At 36.8% G+C, this 16,305-nt stretch overlaps 1 protein-coding gene across 1 annotated transcript; it reads right to left on the bottom strand.

Moving 5' to 3' along the window:
* Nucleotides 1-4,567: 4,567 nt before the first annotated feature.
* On the bottom strand, nt 4,568-5,251 carry LOC121729477. The gene has a single exon (XM_042117999.1). The coding sequence runs from the start codon at nt 5,249-5,251 to the stop codon at nt 4,568-4,570; it is 684 nt and encodes a 227-aa protein (XP_041973933.1).
* Between the last annotated feature and the right edge of the window lie 11,054 nt (nt 5,252-16,305).

Raw genomic sequence — 16,305 nt, 5'->3', positions numbered from 1 at the left:
TAACGTCCAAGCAAAGTCAGGCGCCTCTACGTCGCTGCAAAGCGCAATTTTTCTTAAAGTTAAGTTTAAAACAGCGCTTGCAGCGATGTCTTCCGACGCTCGGGAAATACGACCGTTGCCGAAATATTACGAAAATTTCTATGCGCATTATCACTTTAGGAGCACTGTGAGAATAAATGGATATCCAAACAAAGTAAAAGGTTGCTGGTTAATTTCCCATCTTCCAACTTTTTGCTTTAGGGAATCTTTCAAATCTATACTAATATTATAAAGCGGAAGAGGAAAGGAAATTTATTTGTTTGTTTATAATAATAATAATAATAATAAAGTTTATTTGCAACTACATTAATGATACATGCACACATACTTTAAAACAAGACAATTCCAAATTGCAGCCGCAAATTGGCTCATGCTCGGCATGTGCTGGTACACCCAGGGGCATATTCAGCGCCGGTCTTCCGCAAGAGCCAATAATGACGACATGGATATCATTATTAACTAATTACAACAGATTGCAAACAACTAAAACAACATAGAACATACAACAACAATAAAATATATCTCGCGACAGCCCACGACTAGACTGATGTTGTCGCACACGACAAACAGCTGTCGCGCGCTGTCACCACAATGATTATATTGGCAACACGCAAGACTTCTTGTCTATGGTCAAGAAATCTGTCACCTGTCAAAACAAACGAAACAAAAAATATTAGATTCTACAAGATTCCATTTTTAATAAAATTTTGTTGTACTTTAGAAAATAGACAATTAAAAATATATATCAAAGAAATAAAACAAGATACAAACTAAAGATTTAACTAAAAGTACCCAACACCATTCACATTAACTAATTATAAATATAAACAAAAGTTCCGAGTATCGAAAGGTAAAGCTATAATAATCTAATAATAATATTATGCACATACAAAGGTTGCCGGCCCTTCAATTTTTTTTAAAACTAATAATTATTTTATTTTAAAAATAAATAAAAACCAAAACAACACAATGACACGGGCATATTAGATCACGGAGATATCATGGCAGAGGTTTTCTTGTGACAACTGTTGATCCAAAAGGAACTGTCGTAGTTTGTTTTTAAATGATTTAAGGCTTTTTGCATTTCTAATTGGGGGCGGTATGTTATTCCAGCATTTGGAAGCTGAATACCGAAAACTACCTCTGAATGAAACCGTACGATGTTTTTCAATTGTCAGCTGAGCTGCACATAGCCGTGACCCACAAGATCTGAGGCTAGCTGTTCTTGTCAATTTGTTGAACAGATACTTGGGTTCCTCGTACTTCAGCACCCCGAAAAGTAAACATGCAAGATGAAGCCTGCGTCGGTGTTTCATTTTTAACATTAAGTGCTTGTTAAGATAGGGTGTTACATGACTTCTGGGGGGTATGCTAAAGCAAAATCGAGCACAAGCATTTTGGACTCTCTGTATCAGTCTTTTGGTACTTGAAACTAGACGAGGGCCGTAAACTATGTCAGTGTAATTTAGCTTTGAGAGTACCAGAGACTCAATCAGAGTGATACGCATCTCTTCAGATAGATAAGGTCTTATTCTATACAATATTTTTAGCTTATAAAACGAACTACTGACTATGTTAGTAACATGATCTTGGAAACGCAGATGACAGTCAAGAAGAAGACCAAGATTACGTGCCACATATGAACGCGCAATAGGCTCATCCATGAGCATGACGTCGGTTGATGGGTTTACAAGGCTAAGTTGTCTGCTAGTGCCACAGATAATGTATTTAGATTTAGCTGGATTTAGGCACAAACTATTTTTCTGGGCCCATGCGGCTATACTATTAAGGTCTTCGTTAAGTTGCTTTATTGCAGCGTCCACTTCATTTGGCTTAAAGAATAAATAAATTTGGGTGTCATCTGCATAAAAATGGAATTTGCAATACCTAATATACCTACCGACATCAGCTATATATAAAATGAACAGTATGGGGCCTAAAATAGAACCCTGCGGCACGCCATCTGTAACAGGCATAATGTCCGATAATACAAAGGAGCCACTGCTATCAGAGAGCTTAACACATTGGCTACGACCGGAAAGGTAACTATCAAACCATTTTATAGTAGCAGCATCAAACCCGTAATAGCTTAGTTTGGAGAGCAATATATTTATATTTAATGTTTCAAAAGCCCGGGTGAAATCCAGTAAAACAAGCAAAGTGCAATAACCATTGTCTTGTGCACTTAGGATGTTGTCAGTGACATCAAGTAAAGCTGTTGCTGTACTGCGACCCTTTCTAAAACCTGACTGCATCTCTGGTAACATTTTATTTTTTTCCAGGTAGCCAGTAACCTGCTCACATACGACTCTCTCTAGAATTTTCGAAAGGCATGGCAGGATACTTATTGGCCTTAGATCCTTTAACTCGACAGGGTTTGAAGTTTTTGGGAGAGGCCTTACTACTGCCTGCTTCCAACTCTTAGGATAAGTTCCTGTTTTTATGGACATGTTAATAATACAGCTAATTGCATCTAAAGTGTTTGGCAAGGATAAAAATAACATGTCTAAGCTGATAACATCACTTCCTACTGCTTTGGATTTCAATGTTTTTATAATTTTAATCAGAGTACTTGTGGATACAGTCTCGAGGTGGAATATTGCATCACTGAATTTGTGGAATTCATAGTATGTTATGTACGAAAGATGGGTTATAGGTACAGTAGGTATTTTAAGGAAATGTAGATTTATAGTATTAGGATCCTTGAAATGCGGGGGTAGGCCGTGCTCAGTTTTAGGTGTAATTGTATCTTTTATGTTTTTCCATAGTCTCTTAGGTTCATTTATTTTGCTATTTATGTTCTGTTCAAAATATGCTACTTTTTCATGGTGTAAAGCCTTATTTACCAAAGTTTTTAAACTTTTATAATATTCTTTTTTACTATCGGACTTTGATCTGTGATATTCTGCGAGTGCCCTGTCACGATGCCTCATCATTAATTTAACGGTATCTGTGATCCAGGGATGTGAGGCTGATTTTATATGAGTAGTTTTAACTGGTGCATGTAGGTTAAAAAGAGTTAAAATATGAGAATTAAAGAAATCAACCATCAAATCAACATCATTCAGACTCAGAATATTGTGCCAGTTTATAGCCTGTAAGTCAGCATTAAAGTTTTCAGTATTTATATGTTTAATTGGTCTATAAATAATTATATGAGGTTTGTTCCTCTCTTTTTTTAGGTTAAACTCACACCCAATCATGCAATGCCCATACATTGAACCTACGTGCTCTGTAAATATAGTTTTTGCCGTTAAATTTGAGCTGATAGTGTCTATCAGTGTTCGTGTAGACTCCGTATAATGTGTGGGCGCCGCAATGAATTGAAATAAACCAAAACAACTTAGAAAACTTTTCAATTTGTTTGTGTTTACTGTATTTAGACAAAGGAGATTGATATTAAAGTCACCAGTTAAAATTAAGTAGTCATGAGCGGGAATAGCGCTTATTACTTCTGTAAGAGCATCGAAAAATAGGTCAACATCCAACCATGGTGGCCGGTAAGCAGTTCCAACTATCAATTTTTTCCCATTTACAGTCAACTTAAGCCATATATGCTCGACAGTTGAATATTTTGGATCAGTGGGAGTTGACAAGGTATGTACAGACAGGCCATTCCGGATATAAAATCCGACCCCTCCACCTCGTGACCGAACCTCACGCCGACGTGGCTTGTGGACAAGACGGTAACCAGACAAGTGAGGAGCCCGGCCATCTTCGCCTTGTTTTAACCATGTCTCGTTAATAGCTAGCATGTCCAAGTCGAGAAAATTAACCTTTGAGACAATGTTGTCATGATTTGTACCTAGTGAGCCTGCATTGTAAAACCCAACTTTAAGACTTTTAGAAACCATATTATTTTGATAATGTTATAACTAAATTATGAAGACCCAGGTATGGGAACGTGCAAGGTATGAAATTTATCTGTGAGAAATAAAAATAATATACCCCTTTACAAGTGTTGCTCTTAATGAAACAAAAATTCAGTTGCATAATTAAAATTGTAAAATAAAAATAAAGCACACAACATGATAGTGTATTTGATGTATTGTTATAAATATTATCTATATTTTGTTGATTTAGAAATTCAGTTAATTTTATTTGTATAGTGTTAATGTAGATATAATATTGTAATAATTTGTAATAATGTTTCAATAATTTTTGTTCACCAAATATTAGTAAGCCTAATTTAGAATAATTATTATAAACTGAGTAAGAGATTAGTGATTCGCATGGCAACCATCGTATAACACAGCAATAGAACTTAAAGCTAAAATAGAAAACATAACCCAGATAATAATCCAAGTTATACGAATTACTTAATGTAGTAAATAACAAATTTAGGAGCCCAATATTTAGAGATTTAGGTATAACAATCTTTGAGCAGTTCCATTTTCCGTCAAACTGATGCGACAATCTTAGAGACTCAAAGGTAACATATAAAATAGAAGTTATGTCCATAAGGGTGAGGTCTAATATTTTAGTACTATATTGTAACAAAGATTTATACTGCATTGCTCTATAGATTCTACAGGCTCCCGAAGACTCGACGTATGTCCTCCTCGTTTCGTATGATGGAAACTGATTCGCCTGGTTTTTGTCTAGCAAGTATGCGACCGCGCTTTGTCCAGACATATTTCCATCCAAGACGGTTACCTGTTTCGCGCGCTTGATGAAACAATTGCCTGTTTATTTTTGTCAGGCGTTCGTTAATATAAAAACGGGTCGGCGCTCCGGGCATGCCGAGGTCAGCGGTGGTGGCGCCGCGCCGGACCCTCGCGCAGGCCAGTAGCTGGTCCCGCAGGTCGCGCCGAGTCAGCCGCACGACGAGTCGGCGCGGGCGGGCGGGGGGCTGGCCTGAAGTTGATGACGGATCAGTGGCGTTGATGCGGCGGGCGCCGATGCGCTCCGCGCTCACAATGTCGCGCTCGTCCAGCTTCATGCCGATTTTCGCGGCCACCAGCAGCACCGAATGGATGGGATTCTCCTTGTCTACCTCTGGCAGGTTTCCGATCTCCACGTCATTGGACAGCAACTCCTGGTCTTTTTCGTTGATGTCATTTTTCAGTTTTTCCACAACGCTCTCCAGGTCCGAGGAAGGGAGTCCACGCTGCTGCTCGTCCTCCAGAGCCGATACCCTTTTTTCGAGACTGGTAATACGTGCCCCCAGCTCTTCGCGGAGTAGTTGAAATTCCCGTTTAATATGGCTCATGATCTCATCGGTGGCCAATTTTAACTCCGTTTTGAAATCATACACCAGATCCCCAGTGCTCGAGGTCTGGACCGGTGTTGAGAAACGGTTGTTAAGGTCGTTCCCTTGTGAGAGATCGTGGTCTTTACGCTTAGCTGGAGTAGAGCAAGCTTTCACGCAACTCGAGCATTTCCATTCAGTAGGGACTTTAGTTTTTGCAGAACTTAGTCCCACACATAATTTGTGATATTTCTCAGAGCAAAACACGCATTCAGCGACATCTGTTTGAGCAACAAATTGACCACACCGCTTGCACCGGGTCATTATTGGGCTTACTAACAGGTTCACGCGGCAAAAAAACAGATGGCGCTGACGCTGCTCTAATTATTAATTATCAATGGGGAATTTTTATAGCACTAATTGCCCACCATAAGCCCGCCGTCGGCCGTACGGCGAGGTGAACGGACGTGAACTGGTGAATCCCGGTATTAATTAACAGTGTTCGCGTAAAGCACAATGTCACAGATTTAACACTTTTGATTTATAATAACTAATAAAGGGTACTTGTAGATAAAAATGTAGAAATCGTTCACTTTTAATTAGTTTTATTGTCCTTGCACTTCACATAAACGCCAGATAACAATATATAACGTTCCTGACACTGTTTGCCACACTAAGTTTAATTCGACTTTGATTAAAAATAATTCTAAGATTTTTAAATAAGCAATTATTACGGAGCCACTAGCGAGGTCAATGACATCCGTGACGTCATGTTTGAACAAAACTAATCTTAGGATTCGGTCCGATTTGAAAAATAATTTCAGTGTTAGAAAGCCCATTTATCGAGGAAGGCTATATGCTATATTTTGTCACGCAAAGTCCAATAGGAACGAAGAAATAGAGCAAACTGTGGAAAACCGGGAGAAATAAAAGAAAGAGCTGATCTTAGGAACTACTGGAGCAATTTTTATGTTAATTAGCACAGATAAGAAGTAGACCACGTGAAGGATCAAAGCCTATTTTTGTGGACTAATTTGTCTGTGAAATATCTAATTTACGCGGGCGAAGCCGCGCGGAACGTCTAGTGCTAATGGATTTTGCAAGAATATTGGTAATTGCGGTATCTCTCAATCAATTTTAATGAAGACAACGAAAGACTGATTGATCGTTGCGTTGACAAATTCAATAGAGTTTTGTGATGCCACAACAAAAGATGCTTTGGTCAATATAATATCAATAGAAGGAAGTAAATAAAGTACTTTACTATAAAATAATGTTTGCGTGATTAATTATTGTTTTATCACCTGGCTATACATATAAATGTATATATGAATAAAAAAAAAAAAAAAAAAAGGCAAATTTTACTCTTACTAAAACTTGAGAACGGCTAAACTGATTTGGCTAATTTTAGTCTTAAATAATCCTAGAAGTCCTAATAAAGTAGGAGGGAAGTAATACTAAGTTTACCGGGTTTATTTAGAAATAAAAATTAGCTTGTAGTTTTAAGGAAGCAAAGTTAAGTCTCATCTAAAAATGTTTATATTTACAAAACATACTGAAGAAATACACCAACAGCATGTAAGATATTTTACAGCCTCTAGAAAATGGAAGTTGTTGAGAAAATTATAAAAATGAGACTTTTCTAAAGGACGTAACTTTTATAGCCTTTTAGAAAAGTCCGTGTAGCGTCTCCAGGCTTTATTGTAGCAAAAACTTCGTAATCCAGTTAAGAAAACGTTAACTATTATTGTTATTGTGATCTTCCACGGGATTAGAGTCGTTATGGGGCGCGGAATGTAGAAAAAATGTTAAATAATTGTCAATTTGTTTGTGACATAACGACGAGATGTTTAACTTCTGAAGTTGGTAAAAATATATATTTTTAACCCCCGAGAAAAAACAGGGGTGTTAAAAGTTTGACGTTTCTCTCTTTCTGTCTATATGTGTAATTGGACCTTGTTTGTGAGTCTGTCCGTGGCATCGTAGCATCCAAACGACTGGATCGAATATATTATAATATACTTAGTTTTTTTTTTTAATTCAAAGCTGATATTGTCGAGAGTGTTCTTACAGTTCGACAAGGCTTTAAATGAACGTGGCGAGAAAAGGAACTAAACGCTTCTATCATACAAAAACGTCATTTTTGACATGTGTTTGACAGTTCTCCTTTACCAGCAGCGCTCCCGTCAATGTCACCTACGTTCATTTAAAACCTTGTCGAGCTGTAGTTATACTTCATTATTATCAACTGGAAAACCTTAAAATACCAGCAAGCAAACATAGATTTTCAAACAATAATACACTTTTTCATAACAAACTAAAGTTGCTATTATCTTTATTAACGTATCTTCCGATATGAAGCAAATAACTATAATAAATTGCGTATTTCCGTCTGTTTGTTCATTAATATAAATGAGAGCTGGAACACACATTAATTTACTTTGATTAATAAAGGAAGGACGTTATCTATCATACTGTTATAGTGCATAATATACTGCTTGTCTCTAGGCTCTACTGTTTGAAACTAAAACCGTTGTAATATTATTTTGATTTCTTAATATAGTATACATACTAAGATTATCAATGTGTGTCTGTCTGTGTCTATCTGTCTATTACCTCTTCACGTCTAAACTGCTGAACTAATTTGACTGAAATTTGTTATGAAGGTACTTTTAACCCCGGGAAAGGACATAGAGTACTTTATATCCCGGAAAAATGTATGGTTCCCGCACGATACGTGGGAGAGCCATGCTTCGGCACGAATGGGCCGGCTCGACCGGATAAATACCACGTTCTCACAAAAAACCGGCGTGAAACAGCGCTTACGCTGTGTTTCGCCGAGTGAGTGAGTTTACCGGAGGCCCAATCCCCTACCCTATTCCCTTTCCTACCCTCCCCTATTCCCTTCCCTTCCCTACCCTCCCCTATTACCCTATTCCCTCTTAAAAGGCCGGCAACGCACATGCAGCTCTTCTGATGCTGCGAGTGTCCATGGGCGACGGAAGTTGCTTTCCATCAGGTGACCCGTTTGCTCGTTTGCCCCCTTATTTCATAAAAAAAAAAAAAAAAAACGATAAACAAATTTTGGTCATAAACGAGGTGCGATCGTCATCTCGTATAAATATTCTATTTGAATACACTATACCATGATAATTAACGCCTCCGTGGTCTAGTGGTAAAAGCGCGGCTCTCGACTCCGGAGGTCGTGGGTTCGAATCCCGCGTTGGAAACATGTTATTTCCAAGTTTCGTTAGGTTAGAAAGAAAGAGAGAGTGCTCTTGTGTACTGCGCACACACTTGGGCACTATAAAACTACTCCTGCGTAATAGTCCTGATTTCAATGAAACTGGCCACCGTCACCGAAACCGGTGTGGGGAGTTTTATTACCATGATAATTGCTGAGGACTATAAAAATTATTACCGCTCTTAGCTTTACTTATATTCAGTAGAATTTAAGTAAAGAAAAATCTTTGACGTGGGAGAGCCATGCTTCGGCACGAATGGGCCGGCTCGACCGGAGAAATACCACGGGCTCACAGAAAACCGGCGTGAAACAGAGCAAGCGCTGGGTTTTGCCGAGTGAGTGAGTTTACCGGAGGCTCAATCCCCTACTCTTTTCCCTTCCCTACACTCTCCTATTTCTTTCCCTACCCTATCTTATTCCCTTCCCTACCCTCCCCTATTACCCTATTCGCTCTTAAAAGGCCGGCAACGCACCTGCAGCTCTTCTGATGCTGTAAGTGTGCATGGGCGACGAAAGTTGCTTTCCATCAGGTGACCCGTTTACTCGTTTGCCCCCTTATTTCATAAAAAAAGACAACAAAAGTGAAGGACAGGCAGAGGCCAGAGAGACGGACATACAGACAGTAAAGTGATCGTACCTGTGGATCGTACTTAATTCGAGTTACCTTTTCTTCGAAACACAGGATTACAAAATAGCGTAGAATGGTTTTTACCTCAAATAAATAACGCATTTTTACTCTAACATTTGAAATCCACGAAAATGAATTCATAAATATTTTCAAAGTCACAAAAGCTAACAAGATGAATGAATATTTTGGTTTGTGGCCGGCTTAACGTAAGCACTGGAATTATGATTGTACCTGAGGTATTAATGTGTGAATTTATTCACTTTATACAAGACCCACGGGTCGTATTTTAACCAAATTTAGAATGGCCGAAATTACCTTCTTCACCTTAAGTGTGAAACATAGTTTTGTTGTTATTTTATAGGTTATTTTTATAATTTTAGCATACTGAATAATATTATGAACAATGAATAGATTTTAGATCTGAAATTGAAATAAATGAATGGTCTTTTGTCTTAAAATTTTACGGGCGGCTTCGTCCGCGTAAATAAGAATTTTCGTGAGAACCGTATATTTTAAAAAAAAAAGTAACCTATGTCCTTCTCCGTAGCCAACGTTCTATCTGGGCCATATAACATACAAATCAGTCTAGTAGTTCATGAGATTAGCGCGTTTAAAATATTTCCCCCGTTTTTTCCATGTTTTTTCTCTGTTTCTTTGCTCCTATTATCCGCAGCAAGATATTCTATAGCCTAATTAAAGTCTTCCTCTATATAAGGATAATCCAACACAAAAATAATATTGAAATTCGAACCAGTACTTTCTGAAATTAGCGCGTTTAAACAAAGTAACAAACAAAAAATCCAACCCCTTTAGCTTTTTTTTATTATAAGTACTTATATAGAATTAGCATTTTGAGAATTAGAATTTTATATTTCCTGTTATTATAAATATGTTCTATTATTTGTGTGAAATTATTCGAGGAAGGTAACTAAGCAATGAGGCAAAATAATAATAAGTAAAATGTCTGCACGAGGTTTAGGTTTAGGTCATTACTCTCCGTCTGGGTCTGTGATGAATCACCTGTGTTTTGGCTTATTTGACTGGCAGATTAATTATTGACTTGTGGCATATGGTCAGACCTAAGTGCTTCTCGTATGATTAAATTTAAAATTCTGTACAATTTAGACTCAAATGTTTGATTGACGAGGATTCAAAAAAGGATAATATTATAATGTTACTAAACTTGTCGCCTAACTTGCCCGCAAGTCCGTTACGTCAAAATTCTTCTCGCAAGGTACCGTTAAATTTTACGGGTTAAAATTATTATATTTCCCGGGACCAAATGTAGCATACTAAATTTACTTTTTTTTATTATTAGTTAAGCGTAAAGAGGTAAAAGACAGACAGACAAGTATACTTTCGCATTAGTAGTATCAACATGGAGTTCACTATTCTGTCTGTCAGAGTTATATAATACTAGCTGTTGCCCGCGACTTCGTCCGCGTGGACTTCAGTTTATAGCGCGCGATGTCAACAAAATTGGTGTCAAAAGTTTTTATAAAAAAACCCTGGTACCCCTTAAATCAATACAGCTGTGCAGTGTGCACACAATAAGTATTTCATTTTTTATATTAAACTTTATATTTTATGCCAAATTTTAAAGCTTATTTAGCCCCCCAATTACACAATTTTGCCCATAAACTATTTATCATTGATAGGTTTAAGGTTACGTCACTGCACAAATAAAGTACTGAGTTATTTAATACCGTAGAATAGATATAACAATCGAAAAAAATCGAAACTCAAAAATGTAAGATGATACCACGTCTTATAGAAAGACTTTTGAGCAAGCGTCAGCGCGATGTAGAAGACGCACGGCGCCATCTATTATGAATTTTTGGAACTAACTTAATTTGAACAAATATACGCATTTTCACCCTTTTACAACCCTTTTTTCCAGTAAAAAAAAGTAGCCTATGTCCTTTCTCAGGCTTTAGACTATCTGTATACAAAATTTCATTACAATCGGTTCGGTAGTTTTGGCATTTGGCGTGAAAGCGAGACTGACAGACAGACAGAGATACTTTCACATTTATAATATTAGTATAGATTATGTGCACACTGCACAGCTGTTTTTGGGTATTTTGATTAATTAAGGGCCGCGCTACACCGGAATGGCAGCGGCGAGGCGAGCACTTTCAGCGCTGCCATTCCGGTGTAGTGCGGCCCTAAGAGGGTTACCAGGGTTTTAAAAAGTTTTTAAATTTGACACAAATTTTGTTGACACCGCGCGCTATAAACTAAAGTCCACGCGGACGAAGTCACGGGCAAAAGCTAGGTATGAATAAAAACAATAAATAATAAAGTAGGTATGATTAGTTCTGTTACAATAATGCAGTAAAAAATAAAACGCCATCTGTTTTCATATATTAGAATGAAAATGTTGATTGCATTGTTGATTGCATATTTTCTGGATGGAATATAGGCCAACACGGTACACTCGAACTCCTTTATTTTAGAGCGCCTTCTGTTGTCAACTTGTCACATATATTAGAAATGCAGTAGGAGTTCTATGAGATAAGATAGATTGATTATTATTATACCAAGTGATAATATTATTAAACATAATATTCTAACGTATTAAAAACTATAAACAAAAACATTCTAACGTATTAAAAACTATAAACAATAACTAATAAGTATGATTAGTTCTATGTTACAATGAAGTAAAAAATAAAACGTCATCTGTTGAATCGTATTAGAACTAAAATGTTCATTGCATCGATATATTTCTGGATTTTTTATAATAATATTATAATATTATACTTACATAAAATATATTTAAGATTTTTGAAATATTATTTTAATACACATCCAAGACCCAGGAACATTGAAAACTTTTTGTTCCGCCTGCGGGACTCGAACCCAGGACCCCCGGGATGAGCGCTGGCCACGCGCAATGCGAATTAATTTTCATCGATATTTTCATGGAAATAAGATATTTTCCCACATCAAAATGTAGCCTATGTCCTTTCTCAGACTCTAGAATAACTGTGTACAAAATTTTATTGCAATCGGTTCAGTAGTTTTGGCGTGAAAGCGTGACAGACAGACAGACAGACAGAGATACTTTCGCATTTATAATATTAGTATGGATTTACAGGGGTATATCGATTTTGAATCCCTACTTTATTGGGGCTGCCGCGCGTCCGGAACATCCCTGATGTTCCGGACGCGCGGCAGTCCGAACATCATCCTGAAAATACTCAGTGACAAGCTGGACAGCCCCTCCTGAAGCACTGGATCCATGCACACGTGCATGTATCCGGTGCACCAGAGGGTGGCAAATTATAACAATTATTTCCTGCTAGCTTAAGAATTTTTTACCTGAAATAAACGTGTTTTTTATATGCTTTAAAGTCCCCAGATTATATGCTTTAGAATCTCCCAGATCAAATCATGAAATCTGGGAGATATTCTATAAATAAAATTTTATTTCTTTATACAAAACAGGACATGATGCGAGCATAATATACAGGGGCTCGGGGGCGATAAATCGATCTAGCTAGGAATCATTTTTAGAAAATGTAATTTTATTCATATTTTATCGAATACTGAGCAACGCTCGGTCAAATAGCTAGTAACTTATAATAAAATACGCCGTTTGAATTTTAGTAAGGCAATGACGGCTGGCTAATCTCCCTATTTTGACTATTTTATTTGACTATAGTATAGTATTTTTGAGTTATACGTAGGTTACATGCTCAGTTTCTCATCAGTTCAGTCCACCAATCTGGTAAGATTGACGCGTAACTTAACATCTTACCAGTTGATTGACGGACTAATCATTTATTTATTATGTACTTTTTAGCCATCGGTCTGGCGTCAGTCTCAGACGCCAAATTGATAACAAACTGAACGTGTAACCTACGTCTTAGGACGACAATTACTAATAGCTGATGATGATGATAATGATGATCCTAGAGTAATACACAAAGCGCAACTACTTAATAATACTTGTAAGTCAGGTCCCTAGACACACGAGTCAACCGCGAGGCAAAGGGCTCGGTGAATTAATAACGCGGCGGTTCACCGGGAGTGGGGTTCAAATCTCTGAAGTGTTTTTAGCGGCATCATCATCAGTATGGGGGATTAGCACCAAAATTCTACATCGCGCTATCGAAGTTTTGAAAATATGTCGACAGTTGAAAGCAGTGGGCCTGACCGAGCTGCCAACTCGCTAATTCGGAAGATCTTCATTTGAGGTCTTCAAGCATAATATTATTATCTTACATCAAACAGAAGCAAACGTATTATTCATAAGATTGTAGCCGCACATTTAGTCCCAATAAAATAATAATATGCTTTTCTTTCTTGAGAATTATTGATTACAAATTGTATCCAATCCAGTTGAGCGGTTTATACAAGATTAGACTGATGAAAATACTGGCAGAACAAATTTTGTAGTTAAAACATGAAGGTAAAGGCTTTGGCCCACAAACGTTATTTGCAATTACGGGGAATTTGTTGTAAAGACATTCAAATATTCCTTTAAAAGATTTACCAACTCTGATTAAAGAGAAAAAATCAACTAAACATAAAATTTCCTCGCACGTACCAACGCATAGAAAACAATGTACGTCACTACCCAATAACAAGTCAATGGCCGTGAATAATGTTCTATAATTTAGGTTAATTTTACGATCTCATCTCCGATTTCGCGATCCTGTAAATAGGTCATGGATGCTTGGTGCAGACGGGACACAAATCTTCTGGCAATATACTTTTTTAATATAATTATACCTAATTTGGTATTATATTTTTTGTGTTAATTTAAAAAACGCAGGCATGAAAACACTAGAAAAGAACATGTCAATATTATTAAAAAGCATTGATGTAATTAGGGACAATTTGAAAGCCGATAAAAAACCTTTTCTACAATCTAAACATACTGCAGTAGTTTACCAGTAGATAATTAAAAATTTGCTGGAAGCATTACCAAATATTCATACAACCAATTAAAATTCAACTCACGTTTGTTCGCTTTAAGTAATTGGTAAAAAAGAACTTGGCTTCGTCACGCTGCCGCGTGTCTAGATTACTTCGTGACAAACTTTTGTGCTTCAAGTATCAATCCAAACTCTACATAATAATAATACAACTCTTGTTAACAAACTGAACTTCTCAGCGGCAGTTCCTTTACTGAATTCCCAAAAGTCGCAGTCATATTTGTAATCATAGTCGCTCGTCTGCACCGCTCTAAGCCACGCATATTCAGCACTGAGCTTAACGGATAATACTTTGTGATGTATATTGTACTTACACTGAAATATGGTGTTGGATTTTTGGACTCCAGTCATAATGAATTTCTAACTTTGCCTAGCCTGGGATTAGTTTCGCTGGTATTAATATTTCGTATGTGACTTTAACGTGATTCTCTCACTGATGATAGCTGTTACGCAGATTCTCATATAACGTAGTTAAAAATAATAGTATTCTAAAAAGATAAAACCGACTTCAAGTTGTATGTAATAAATAATTCAAAATCCCTATCTCAAAAACTACTAAACCGGTTTTGATGAAACTTGCAGTATTCCCTAAGTTGAACAATACCTAGTACAGCAAAAAAGAATCAATTCAATCGGACTTGTAGTTCCGGAGATATGCGTGCACAAACATAAAAACATACATACATACAATGTACATAATATACATACCTACACTTTTAAATTTGGCACATTTGTTCAGAAGCTGCTATAGATTACCATTATATACAAAAGCTGGACAGTTCTGTAAATATTACATACATACGCGTCGAATTAATAACCTCATTTTTTAAGTCGGTTAAAAATACGTGTGGCACTCGGGACTGCCGCGGTAAAGCTTTTGCTTAGCATTTTTTATCAACTTATGTAATTATAATAATTCACATACGTCTAGTCACTCGCAAACAAACACCGTGCCGAAGTCTGCAACTTAGCACCACATTTGAGCCACACCGAGTCGAGATCTGCCGAACTGAAACGACATTAGACGAATGTTAGGTGTTTTTCGTTATGGAATTTCTTAATTCGGCCCCTAAGGCTGTGCAATAGCTTATTACTAAATTATCCTCTCTTTTCATTCTTTTTCATTGCTTTTTCTTACAAAAAGACAGATAAACATATTTAGAGATTCTTGATTTTTGTATTTGGTTAGTGCTAGTAACTACAGTTGTTGATTTATGCAAAGTACTGATGATGATGACATAAAACCAGCTGCAATATTCAATACAATAGTAGCCGTGTGAATTAGCTTGTAACTGTTTCAGGGAAATGTCAAGCTGTTTCAGTATACTATGTAGCCTGTAGGTGAATTGTGTAGGCAATTGTATCTAAATAACTAATTCAAAAAATTGATTAAAATCAAACTATGTACTGAGCAGACTGATGATATGATGAAGCTATAGTTTATGATAGCTAAAAACAAGCTCGATAATGTCATTTTTTATAAAAATAGGTCAAAATCGGTCCGCCCGTTTGTTTGTTGTCACCCGACAAAGAAGAAAGGTGTTACACGTCAAACTTATACAACCCCTAATTTTGGTCGGGGGTTAATAATGATTAAGAAATTGAAGAATTTAATGAATAAATTGCAAAATTTTAACAAACATAATATTCTTTTACAATTACATTAACATCGATGTGCTATGAAAAATATTTCATATTTTTTATCATTCTAGTAGCATTCAACCCTTAAATGATAGAGAGAATCTACACTCATATTATCAAATACTAGCTATTTGACCGAGCTTTGCTCAGTATTTGATAAAGCACGAATAAAATGACATTTTCTAAAAATGATTCCTAGCTAGATCGATTTATCGCCCCCTAAACCCCCTATACACTAAATTTCATGAAAATCGTTGGAGCCGATTCCGAGATTCCAATTATATATACACAAGAATTGCTCGTTTAAAGATATAAGATATCAATGTGAAAGTGTGTCTGTCTTTAGCTTTGTCCACACTGTGCCTTTTTCTGTTCGTCAAGGGCATGCGTTATAGCGCAGTCAACTGTATCCAAAACTTCAAAAATGACAATATTTGCGTTGCGTTCCTTGACGCATTCAATTATTGAATGCGCCAATATGAAAGTTGATAACGAAAATTGAAGACGAAAGTGCACTGTGTGGACATAGTTTTTTACCTTTTCCCAGCTGAGCCGATTTTGCTGACATTTGGTATGGGAATACTTTGAGTCCCCGGAAACGATACTTTTGATC

Source organism: Aricia agestis, chromosome 8, assembly GCF_905147365.1.
Source record: "Aricia agestis chromosome 8, ilAriAges1.1, whole genome shotgun sequence".
Taxonomy (NCBI): domain Eukaryota; kingdom Metazoa; phylum Arthropoda; class Insecta; order Lepidoptera; family Lycaenidae; genus Aricia; species Aricia agestis.
The sequence above is the reverse complement of the archived record's forward strand: the minus strand, read 5'-3'. Positions and strand labels throughout refer to the sequence as shown.